Below are 12,986 nucleotides of genomic sequence, written 5' to 3'. Positions count from 1 at the left end.
TGGGCACCAAACGATCACCACAGACTATGTAGTAGTCATTTTATACCTGGTAAGATGCATTTAATATATATTTAGAGGGTTTTGGGCTGACAACCACAATTAAGATCATTGCGAGGCTAATCACCGACAACTTACAGTTTCAAATTCAAGATGTTTATTTCTTCCACCATCATTACAGTTTGAATAATATTTAGCTGGTACCAAGTGAAAGAAGCTGGCCTCGTCTACGGATCATCAGTTAAACAGGTGTGTCCAAACCTTTTGCAAAGGGGTCCAGATTTGGTGTAGTAAAAATGTGGGGGGCTACCTTGGCTGATTTACGTAGAACAATATATTTAAACAATTTTTAGCAAGCCCTTCCGTGTGTCACATTTGCTTAATTATTATTTTTTTAGATTCGTAATTTCAACAATCTCGCCTTTGTGGCGTTCTCTTTCGACACTCGGGCTCTTGCGAAATACTGCTGCTGTGAAATTAAACTGGCTTCAAGTTGCTATAATTTCTTGCTGCGTATCTTCCTTGTAATGTTGTCGTACATGTCAGCGTGTCTTGTTTGGTAATATCGCGTCACATCGAACTCTTTGAAAACAGCGACTGTCTCTTTGCAAATGAAGCAGACACAGTTGTTGCGTATTGTATTGAAGAAATAGTCCAATATCCACCTATTCTTGAAGCGTCGGCCATCGCAGTCAACTTTTTTTTAAATTTTTTATTGTCGCCATTTTAGAAAATTTAAAGTAAAGGGTCACACGCGGTAATGTTGCTTAGAGTGCTGCTCTTAAAGTTTTTCAAAGTTTCGTGAGAATAGGCTGAGTTTCATTGGACGAGATGGTTGTAGATATCAGGGTAGCAGATGTCAGGCAGAGACGGCGAAGACAGCGGGTCGAAAAATATCGATTTAGGCATCTAATATGGATCTGATGAATGGATAGACTGAAGCTTTTCCACATAACGCCTTTTATGCAACGCATCCAATGAGTTTACAGCATCTGAAAGCACCGGGGCTTCCATGAATTGCACTATAAATTGCACGACAAATTGAAACCATTGAGAATACGGATAAACAATGACGGACAATATGGTGGCCGGATACAGCGACACGTCATTGTGTGACGTTGGTGAGTGGGGTCTATACAGCCGGGGTCCTAAATTAGCGGACCACGATCCACGACCGGACAACGGCACACCTCTCTGCGGAACCAGAGCAAACAGCACTTTTCCCCAAAAAATAAATAAATAAAAAACTTTTTTAAAAAACATATATCATTTACATGAATTGCCGATCTATCGCTATGCGCTACTATTCTTTCGCTAAATTCTGTTCCATGTTTAGTCAAATATCTTCCATGTTCCCACTTCTGTTGTCATCTCTATGCTAACGATGTGCTGATTGGCTGAGAGAGTGTGCATGGATGCGCTGATTGGCTGAGAGAGCGCGCATGGATGCGTTGATTGGCTGAGAGAGCGCGCATGGCAGGGGTCGCGTTAACCGAATATTTTCCGTCGTTGACCGATTTTTTTAAACAGTGACGGAAAAAACTGAAGTCCATCTGTCATTTTGACAGGTTGCTATTCACACCCTAGACCACAGGGTGGCGAGTGAGAATATTAATTAGCTATTGTCTCTCTTGATGCATGACGTCGTTGGCCTTACTCTGAAAAATGTCAAGGCAACTGAGTGTCCGAAGTTTCTTCAAAAAGCCCCAAAACGACGATTGTGTTGATAAAAGAGGTGAAAAAACGGACTGCACAAGCGTGCACGCAATTCAAGTCCATGCGCACCAGGAGGAAGGTGTAAGACTCCGTTCAGGCCACAGCAGGTGAACTGTTAATTTCAAAACAAAAACAGCTGACTGTAGCCTACCTACTGGGGCCACAGTCAGCTGTTTTTGTCACTGCGGAGAAAAAATTACATATTCATCTGCTTGATGTGTGACGGCACGGTGTGGATTCTCTGTTAAGCTTGTTCGGACAGACTATTAATTTAAAATGAATGAAAACTAAATACTATTGAATATGTTGAAGCAGTATGCAATGTTAAGAGTCTTGTTAGCTCGAATTGCTGTGTCCAGCCGCTGTAGCTCTGCTGCTCTCTGTGAACTCTCTATTCAAGCCGGAACGCGCGCGGCTCTTAAGTGTCGCTCGGCAAATGGACACACAAGTACGGAAGGTGAATTATGCCAAACAAAGGGTCACCACAATGTCATTATCATCATTTAAAAAATTTAAGTGACGGGTAAAAATAGATTATGACCGGATTTTTATGACCCTGTCAGTCAAAATGACAGACAACGAAAAAGTCTAGCGCAACCTCTGGCGCATGGATGCGCTGATTGGCTGAAAGACACTGCATGCTGCTAGCTAGAGTAGACAGACCGCAGCAGTGTGAAACACGAGTCGCACCCGGCACTTCGCAAACTGTTTGTTTACATGCCACCAGTAGAACACCGAATCTAACAAAATGGCCTGCTCAAATTTGACCAAGAAAAGAAAAGTGGACAACGAAAATCGCCGTTTCAATGAGGAATGCACTGACAAATATCCGTCCATTTTGCAACTGCAAGTACCAAACCTATGTGCTTAATATGTTTAAAGACAGTTGCTCTGATAAAAAGTGAAAATGTGAAACGCCATTATGTTAAAGGGCGCAGCTCTTTTGAAGAGAAGTTTCCTCCTAAATCAGAATTGAGAAGAAATTAACAGGTTGAAGCAGTCATATCAAGAGTCAAGCAAGGTTATTGTTAAATCTATGACACAACAACAAATTGCAACAGAGTGCTCACTCAGAGTGTTGTGGAGGGCTGGTCAAACATAAGAAGCCGTTTTCTGATGGAGAAGTAATAAAAGAGTGCATGACTGAAGTGATGGCAACAATGTTCGAAGGAAAAGGAGGAAATGACAACAATAAATCAAACAAATCTCACTCCCAGATTCATCAACCACAAGATGCACTGAAGTACTGGCTGATGATGTGAGTAAACAGCTTTGTGACCCCCAAAGGCCATTTCCCTCATTGAGCAGTGTTTTACAGTTAGTTACTGTCAATAATTATTTTGTTTGCTTGCACCTTAATGATAGAGCTTGTCATTTATGTTTTGTACATGTGAACATCTACTGTGCTTTTTGCACGTTTTCTTTTTTTGTCCAGCAGTGTTTTAGTTACAAAATGTACTGTCAATAGTTATTGTTTGCACCTTAATGACAGATCTTGTCAATTATTTAGCATACGTGTGTAAACATTGTACTTGCATGTTTTTGTTTTTTTCTTTTAAGTCAAGAAAATGTTATTTTTATTTAATCAGAATGGTCAAAAGAAAACCACCTTTGACCTGCCTTGTGCTTGACCGACATTAATAAATGGACTCATGCTTGCAAGAAAAAAAAAAAAAAAAAATTGTGAACCTTCAAGATTTGGATTTGAGGGCCCCTGCCCTATGGTCTATCCATCGCCACCATAGAACAGCTTTCTATTGTCTTGCTTGTAGTTTGTCCTTGGGTTTGTTCTGTTTTTTTCTTCTCTTTATCTGCATTCGACAACACTTGCACATACTAACATGGTATATTTAGAACATTTAAAAGCCACCTTTTCAAATAAAAACATGCACGATAAAAAATGATTATGAAGCAAGTTCTACCCTATACTGTACCTATACAGTATATATCCAGATATTATTGAGTATAATAGACTGTCACTTTAAATATGTTGGTATTTATGTGCAAGTAAAAGGAAAAATGTAAGAAAATGCTCATTCAGTGTTTCAGGAAAAATCTTATTATCCTTGTTTTGTGTGTTGTATACACAGTGTATGCATTACAAATGGAAGCCTAAAGTAGTGCTGACTACAAATCCCCTGAGTACCTGGTGTGGTTTTCTCTTTCATAGATTTGTTACAGGCGAAATGAAGAAAATAGAAAATACTCCACAGGAGGGAAACACTGATTTACAATAAACGTATTTGATGTTAAAATTATATGAAGGATTCCCAGCAATGCTCATCTACAATACAGCATTCAGGCTTTAATTATTTGGTTCACAAATGTAAAGGTTGTAAGCCATATCCAGTATATTAGGAATTCAACTACAACCCCAACGCTTAACTATACACACACACACCCACATCCCACACACACAAAGGTTGCAGATACATTTATTAAAAATTGTAGTATGAAGCACAGGTATTACACAATTGTTACTTTGTTAAGTTGTTGGTACTGTGAATTGAATATACCAAGGTTATCTGACATTTTAGAAACACTTAATTTCTTGCGTAACAGATTAATGTACTCTTGGAAATTTGCTCAAATTACCTTTAGTGATCTATTAATATATGTATCTAACAATTATTTATTATATCACACACTTTTGTGACTTTCTAAAATTAACAAATCATCAAATGATTAGTCATATTGGTCCCAAAAAATACTCAATTTTTTTTTGGAACAAAGGAAAATAATGTTGACGGGAACACTTGAACATTTCTGTAAAACAAATATTTTTGTCAGCAATATTTAAATATTCAGCATTTTTTCATGACGGAACATAACCCTTAAAATTTTTATCATATTGTCCATAAAAAATAACAAACCCAGTTGTAGGACTTAATCCTTTACAACCAATGAATATTCAGTACTTGCATAACTGGTCTTAGAGTGATAAACATAGAACAGCTCTTAGGAACAACATTGAATGCAACTTTATGGATTTTTTCCTATCTTTATTCTTCTGAATTTTTCACAACATTTAGAAATAAAAGAAAGTCAAAGAAAGAATGAACAATAACAAATGTAATAAATTGTCAGAAAGTGAAACTTATGCAAACTATGTCCATTTCAGCCATTTTTCTCATTTTTAATCATTTTCAGTTCATAATCTGTGTATCAGTAGTTCCATATCATAAATGATGTTTGGGTTTTGAGCCAATCACCTGGTGTTAGAAGTCCTGGATTGATGGGCTTTTAGTATGCTGTCAGCATGGTCTTAAAGAGGCTGTCATCTTCCCTTTGCACTGATTTACCAGTTAAATAGGCTCGTTTCACAGAATGTGCCATATCCTCTGTAAATTTTACTCACTTTTTCCACGTTTCCGTTCCGGTTTCCTCCCACCGATAGATATTTTTATTCCCGAAGCAACTCAAACAAAAGCATGAATATTTATGTGTTCAAATGTGCACATCGCCATACAATTTCAACGGGATTTTAAGCAAATATGGATTTTCCAGCAATGTTAAATATAATGGTGATTGACTATATACGATCTGTGACACAACTTGTTTTCATGTACGGCGCAGGGCATGAATACATAAATTTGAAAGGCAAAATAGACTTGTTGAATAAAGAGATACTTAAAACATTTGGGTTGCAAAGATTCACCGGATCAGAAGAAGACGGATGAAATAAACAAAAATAAATACATGAATATAATAACAGGGGTCGAAACTACTACACTGTAATGTGTTAACGCCCAGCATCTTTACACTTAAGTCGATCATCTTTATGGATTCGGCACAGATAGCCTGCTCACTTCCCATGTCTAAAGTAGACACGAATGTCAAAGGTATACTTGTAATACACATACTAAAAATTGTAGCTATGTTGTACTGGCGTAACTGGAAATGTTCTTCCTAATATTAAAATCATACTACTCACCACCAAGAGGAATTGTTTATGAGCATATTTATAACCTATATCAAGTGCAAAACAATATACTTAAATATACACAAATTATAATTTACCATCAAAGTATGTAAGAGGACGTGCAGGGTTACTTAAAACATTTGAATTCCTCCTCGGTGTGCGAGACAAGGTTTTAAAAATACTAATGTGTGCCTTTGAAGGTTAGTTTGGTCCCAACAACCCATATCCAATATCAGTGTGTTTTTTTTACAGTAACAGTCCATTGGGTAGCAGCAGCATGGACGGAAACAATAATGAATGATGACAATCTGTTTTGTTGGTCTTGATTAGTTATTAAGGTTGAATAAACTGGCAACCCTGCACTGGCTGTTTGTCATTATATTGACACAGCATTTCTAATCTCTCCGTTCACGACTGATTGCTAATATATTTCAACCACATCTGGAAAAGGTCTAAATCTTATATAAGTATATAAAATTCCATGGTTTTTTTCTGAAATGTATTTCTTTTAATCTGTATCGAGATTTTGCAATTTGGTGAGAAGGACTTGCATCACTAAAACTATGGAGAACGAAAGTCCAGCTTTAAAGACCAAATGTGAAGTAAGGTTGGCCAACCTTGTTTTTGAATAATATCAATGGCTAAACAATTATAAGCATATTTTCGTAACTTTTTTTTTAACGCAACACTTCCAGATTCTTTGTTTAACCCATAGCAACGCCCTTGACAACGAAAATGCTTTTCTTCGACAATCTTCGGAAATTACGTCACACAGAGAATGCGAGGGAAGTCCGCCATAGAACAGTATTGTTGCATTGCTTCTCGGTAAGATGCCACGACGGTGTGTGGCGATGTATTGTTCTCAATCTAAAGAAAACTTGTATGAGTGGCCAAAAGATAGCAGGGCACGTAAATGGACATCTTTCGTTCGCAAGAAGCGAATTAATTTCACGCCATCATCGAGTAGTGTTCTCTGCTGCAAACACTTCGAAGATGCCTGCTTCCTCAACCAGTCTACTTATAAGCAAGGATTTGCCAAAAAGTGTGATTTATGGATAGATGACTGATGACTTTGTCAAAGCAGAGCTGCCAAATGTTGTGGAATGAAAAGTAGAAGCTAGCGACGTTAGGCGTAAGCTAACGCGTGGCAATCCCTGATCATAGTTGTATTGAGTTCATTTTGCCTACACTTATAAGTTGGTCAAAACTTTTCTTTTATCCCAGGCAATAGTAGGTGGTTTATTTACCTGACATTTTTCGGCGAACACTTCCGCATTCGTCAGAGGGTCCGAAGGCGGAAGTGTTCGCTGAAACATGTCAGGTAAATAAAAGCTAACGTCGCTAGCTTTTACTGTTCATTCCACAACATGATCGGGGATTCGTCAAAACTTTTCGTCAAAACTTTTCTTTTATCCCAGGCTATAGTAGGTGGTTTATTACCCTGACATATTTCGTCAGAAGGTCCGAAGGTGGAAGTGTTCTCAAGTACTGAGTAGGCTAACTGCTTGGACGTGAAGTCTGATTATTATTATTTTTTTAAATAATGTAATCAGACAAAAAAAATTATGTGCAAATGCCTGCATCTTCAAATCATAAAAACAATAACAGCCTATATCTTACCAATAATCTCGATGGGTCTTGTCCCATTCCATGTCAGGTCGTGTGGGCACATTGTTTGCATTCTGATTAGTGTCTGGCTAATACATGTAAAAGTCCAACATAAAATTCCAACCTCCTTCTCACTTGCGCTCGATCTATCGTTTATATCGCTGTTTGAATCATTGTTTAAAGGGCTTTGTATGGCGGCCATATGGAGCGCTGCCATCGCTGTTCTCGGTGTGACGTATCACTTCCGGGTTCGTCCCCTTTCAGGCTCGAACTTCGGAAATGCGATTATTTTGTCAAATATACAACATATAAATTATTTTTTCATGCTTTATTTTTTTGAACAATGTTTAATTACTTTAATTGTGAACCTATTTGGCATTTTAAGAAATTACTTCACATTTGGTCTTTAAAGACTTTAAATTGTGATTTCATTTTTAAAAGCATCTTGCCACTAATGTAACTACTGTATACCCGAGTACTTGATATACTAGCCAAAACAGTAAAAGGTAGCGATGCACCAACATGAAAATTTTTGAGCGAAACTAGAAGGTCGCCATTGTTGTTGCCCAGCAGCGTAATCATGTGACGTCACGGCCCTGCGACGTCGTCACATGGTTACGCTGCCGGTCTTCCAGAGTATAAATCTAGCGACATAAACATGTCGTCTGTTCAACCCTTTCAATGTGAACACGAGAGGAACATTAATAAGCATGACAGCACTGTCGATATTTCACAAAACAAGCAGCAAAAGCAAAATGAACAGGAAAGACTAGGTGAGACGAGAGTAGGGGGAAAAAAAACCTGCCAAAATGTGCTACACCGGCAAAATGTGCTACAAGAGGCGAATATGCTACATGACTAATATGGTCAACAGATCAACAATCTGCTTTAAAGCTACCACAACACAATGCTTAAAAGTATGAGAGGGAAACACATGCAAAAAAGTATTTTGAAGCAATGAAACGGTAATAAAAGACTCAATAAAAACACAAATAGTAAGTACTAGCCGCTTTTAAATGATGTGTTGGACATCTCTCCGCGGAGAAAAAAATTGCAGTGACCCGGTAGTATTCGTCTAGTGACACTGACAATCTACGTCATCACCCCGAGTATCCATTGCGCGTTTAAAACATGGCGCCCTCCGTAGATCAAAATATGTACTAAATATTTGAGATTTTTAAATCAGTGACAATATTTTATGTTTCTAATAACATACATTTTTTTTTCAAACTGTGTTTATACGTACTGTACATAGCTGGCACTTTAAATTAGCCCAAAAATAACAATATGTGGCAAAATCAAATATGTTATACCAATTTTAGATAATTGCAGACATAGGAGACAAGCAACAGTGTCAATGTGGTGTACTCTACACTACTGCTAAAGTGCTCAAATATGTGAAAATTAGTCTGCTTTGACAAGCTAATGTTGACATTGTGTCAGAAAAACGTATAAAACTGCAAAGGACTGAAAGGTTTATAATGGCATTCAGTAAAATAGATGAGGAATTTCCATAAAATACCATGAATACATACAAAACGCTAAAGCATACAGGGAAGAAAAACGGCAGATTTGAAATTAGCGACCAGAAATTTTTATAGAAAAAAATGAAACAAAGTGTTACAGAAAGCCAGTGTTATATTGCACTTTTCGTGCACAAATACAGCAAAAAGGTACTTGTCATGTTTCAGCTGAAATTTTTCAGCAACCAATTTTTGGTTGCATCACTAGTAAAATTTTTTGACAAAACAATACAAGTCGTAATCACTCACAAACAAAAAAATGTTTAAAAGAAAATTAAACACAAACTTCTTTATCACTTGTGGCTGTAAATAATTTAGGCCACAACAATTAAAACATGAGGTGGCAGTTTCAGAAAAGTACAGTGTCAGGTTCGAGCAATGCAGAGCAGCTGCTCTGATGTCCCTTAAGGAAAGAACATTGACTGAGGTTTGTGAGTGCTTTAGTTGAAAACTTCATATTGTGAGGATTACGAAGTGGCGCAGCATTCTGTCGGTTCAGTGAAGAGAGAAGGCCTGTGGGTAGCAAAACACTTGATATTATATTTTACCTTTACATTTTAATTAATTCACTCTACAATAGTGGTCCCCAACCTTGGATTGCACCACGGACCTGTGTGATGGGGGCCTTTTTTTCACGGACCGGCAATGTGTGGTAGAGAATTACAGTAAATATAAAATCACACAACGGCTAAAAACGACCATTAAGGGCAGGGAAAATGTAACTCATCATACACTGAGTCGACCTTCTTTTTTTAACAGCGGCCTCTCCTAAAACTTGAGGTAAATATCCTTGATTGCCGGCATAAGAAGTTCTTCTCCACTCGTGAAAGGTTTCTTGCTTTAGGAATACAATTCACCACGAGGTATGATGCTCTCAGTGCATTCGCTTTTGTTGCCTCGTTTGCTAGCTTTTAGCCACATATTTTGCAGAATGGACTTGGTTGCAAGGTCCTCTTCTGGCTTAGCAGGTGGCCTTTTCCCCGTAAAAAAGTGTCCAAAGACGTCTGTTTTTCAGTCATCTTCCCTAACGTGTGGTCTTAATATTTAGGGGAATAAATGTGATGTGCCTATGTCATTATCGAGGACAAGCACACATAGATATGAAAAATAGATGCTAGATGCGACTAATCCGAGCAAAACCTGAAGTATCCCGTCTGCCATTGCTGAGGTGGGCCGCCAGCGGCACACAGCCAACAGCAGCTAACGCTACTGGGCTGCCATAGGTGTGCAAACACCCCAGTAATGGTGGCCAACCACTACAGGAATACACAGATCTCTACTCTGATTAGTCACAGGCCAGTTTGCAGTTGTTAACAAATTGTTTGTTATTTCTCTGCGGCCCGGTAGCAAATGCGACATGGTCTGGTACCGATGCCCAGCCCAGTGGTTGGGGATCACTACTCTACAACATTTTTAACTATGTTTTAATAGTAATGATAATAATATGAAAATTAATAAACATTCTTTTTTCTTTCACAGGCACTTTAAATGATGAAAAACGTCACAATGAAAAACAACACATATTGCTGAAAAAAAAGCCTCAAAAGCTAAGATGACTGGTGCATTTACTATCAATTAATTAAATGAATAAAAAAAAAATGAATATCTGGCTCTTTAATGAACACATGTTGCTCTCCGTTGACTCCACTCGACATCCTAAATGTGGAACTAGTTGGTTCGCCAGACATTAATGAGCTGTGACGAGCTGCTAATGCATTGACACAATGATCTTGAAGACGTTAAGCCTAAGTTTTAATATTCTTTCATTCGTTTATGTTTTAATTTGGCGCCTATCGACGGTCCGCCCGTTCATATCGGGCTGCTACTAGTGTAGGGTGACCAAACGTCCTCTTTGGCCCGGACAAGTCCTACTTTCACGCAGTATCCTCGTTGTCCGGGCGGGTTTTATAAATTAATAAAAATGTCCGGTTTTTATGATTTTTTTACGGGACCAACTTGAAGAGAATTCCTCCGGCCGCTAGGAGGCAACGCTGGCCTGCGTTGACGTTGCTCCTACTAGTAGGGGCGGGAGAAGGAGTAGATCTTCCTCTTCTTTTTTGTTGGCAGTTCACCCTTTGTTTCATGGGGAATTACCACCATCTACTGACGGTTTGGCGAGAGCTCAGACTACAGTAAGGAGTTCAATAAGAAGTTCTAAAAGACGTGGCTCCATACACCTTTCTGTAAGTTTCTCCTGTTAATGTCGATCACGTGTCTTCTGTTGTACAAAGTATGTGTATGTGTGTACACAGAGATGCAGTATATTGTATGAGTCTTGTAATTGTTCTGCGTTAGTTAGTGGTTGAATGCTAGTATAGCTAAATAGCTGTGTTGCTTATGAGTTTTTTTTACGATAAATACGTATATAATGGCAACTGTTGACTTCTGTCGGAGATTTGTACTGGTGTAATCTGTAAAATCCCGTTTGTTGTCGCATCTTTGCGCTGCCGATGGTAGTAAACTTTTATAGCAAAGTCTGATTTTGCCTCGGCTCCCGTATTCGCTAATAGGGTAGCAATCAGTGACCTCAGCTGCGCTAGGCATTATGGGCAATGTAGTTTTGAATTTGAACTGCTGCGTTTGGAAACATGCTGGTGAATCGCTTGTCAGTTTATTTCAGTTATTGTTTGCGTACAATTTAGAACATTGTATGAGAATAAAAATTGAGTGGGAATAACATTTTGTCAACGACAATTGTCGTGATCGTAATTTTAAAAAATGTTGAGTTGGCACATAGCCAACTGTGTGTGTGTGTGTGTGTGTATTAACTGGACTACATTTCCATGAGTCTGCATTATATTATTTTTTTTTAATAATTATTCTTTTTTTTTTTTTTTTTTTTTTTTTTTTTTTTTTTTTTTAGGAAGAATAAAGCCTGTTGAGTAAAAAAAAGTGGGAGATATACGCATCTTTGAGTGATCTTCAAGTAAAATTCAAGTATCTCGAGGCCGGGCCGAGTGTCCTCTTTTTTGGAAATCAAAATATGGTCACCCTACACTAGTGTGAAATTACCTTAACTGCTTGCCTTCCAAGACTCAGAGCTGTTTGGCGATAGCGTTCACAAGCCCCGCTGTCCACTCGGCGTAGGGAAAAATAAAACCACGAAATGTGACAACCCAACTAACATACAAAACAGAATGCGCACAATCAGTATAACTTTCATCAGCTATTAATTGTTCAGCTGTCAAATTGGCACCACTTCTAAGAGCGTGGCTCTTGAGACGTTTTGTGCTGTTCACCATAGAGCAGGGCCAGGGACAGCACAAAGATGAGAGCAGCCAGGAGAAAGTGTTTCCATATTTTTCACTGCTTTCTAAGCTACTATACATACAACCAAGTGTGTATCAACATTAAATTAAAACTATTTAGCAGTGAATAAAGCCTATCTCGGCAGTGTAGTGATTCCTCTGTCTTAAATTTTCCTGTCACTCTGTCATACAAAAATCAAAATGAGTTTTCCAACAATGACCTGGAGATGACTGGCTCCAGCTAGCTTATAAAGGCTGGAGCAGGTCCCAGCCGACAGATTTACGGGATTAAAACCCAACCCCTGTTGTATTTTTGGCTACTGTGTGACAAGTGACCCTGATTGAAGCCATACTGAACTAAAATTAATATTATTTGGGGAACAGTTTCTTTGCTGTGTGTAACAGTGCCCAGTGAAACACGTGGCCTTGTCGCACAAGAGTGGTTACTGACGAATGGCGAGTTGCGCAATAGCGAGCTAGAGGAGAGGAGAATGTAAAAACAATCTAGGGCTTTGCTCTGTAGTTGCCGATTTAGAGTGCCCCACAAAGGCCACAATTACCGCCAATTAATCCTTTCTTACTAAAGCATGAAAAAAGCTGAAAAAAGTCTCACCATGATCGTCTCCTGGTTGTGATGTGATATCAGCTTCATCCCACTCATAGTTCTCATCCACAGACGGTTTTCTGCTGGAGAAAAAGAACATAGATGCATCAATCTCAACAAACAGCACAAAAGGGGACCCTTTGCTAAAAACCTAAGACAGTTAAGCTAACACTAAAAGCCATATACAGTGGGGCAAATAAGTATTTAGTCAACCAACAATTGTGCAAGTTCTCCTACTTGAAAAGATTAGAGAGGCCTGTAATTGTCAACATGGGTAAACCTCAACCATGAGAGACAATGTGGAAAAAAACTTAGTTTAACGTTGTTTGATTTTTAAAGAATTTTAGAGTGGAAAATAAGTACTGGGT

At 38.4% G+C, this 12,986-nt stretch overlaps 1 protein-coding gene across 2 annotated transcripts in view; it reads right to left on the bottom strand.

Moving 5' to 3' along the window:
* Nucleotides 1-4,181: 4,181 nt before the first annotated feature.
* Nucleotides 4,182-12,986, bottom strand: part of LOC130905487 (protein turtle homolog A-like) — a 105,165-nt gene continuing 96,360 nt past the window's right edge. The window contains exons 20-21 of one of the 2 annotated variants that reach the window (XM_057818952.1): nucleotides 12,628-12,701; nucleotides 4,182-9,279 (exon numbers count right to left, since the gene is read on the bottom strand). In XM_057818952.1, the coding sequence (XP_057674935.1) occupies nucleotides 9,116-9,279; nucleotides 12,628-12,701 (238 nt within the window). In that variant the 3' untranslated portion in view covers nucleotides 4,182-9,115. The remainder of the gene's footprint in view (nucleotides 9,280-12,627; nucleotides 12,702-12,986) is intronic. The other variant, XM_057818953.1, reaches the window with a different exon arrangement.

Source organism: Corythoichthys intestinalis, chromosome 17 (assembly GCF_030265065.1).
Source record: "Corythoichthys intestinalis isolate RoL2023-P3 chromosome 17, ASM3026506v1, whole genome shotgun sequence".
In the NCBI taxonomy this organism is placed as follows: domain Eukaryota; kingdom Metazoa; phylum Chordata; class Actinopteri; order Syngnathiformes; family Syngnathidae; genus Corythoichthys; species Corythoichthys intestinalis.
This window is presented reverse-complemented; position numbering and strand designations above follow the sequence as displayed.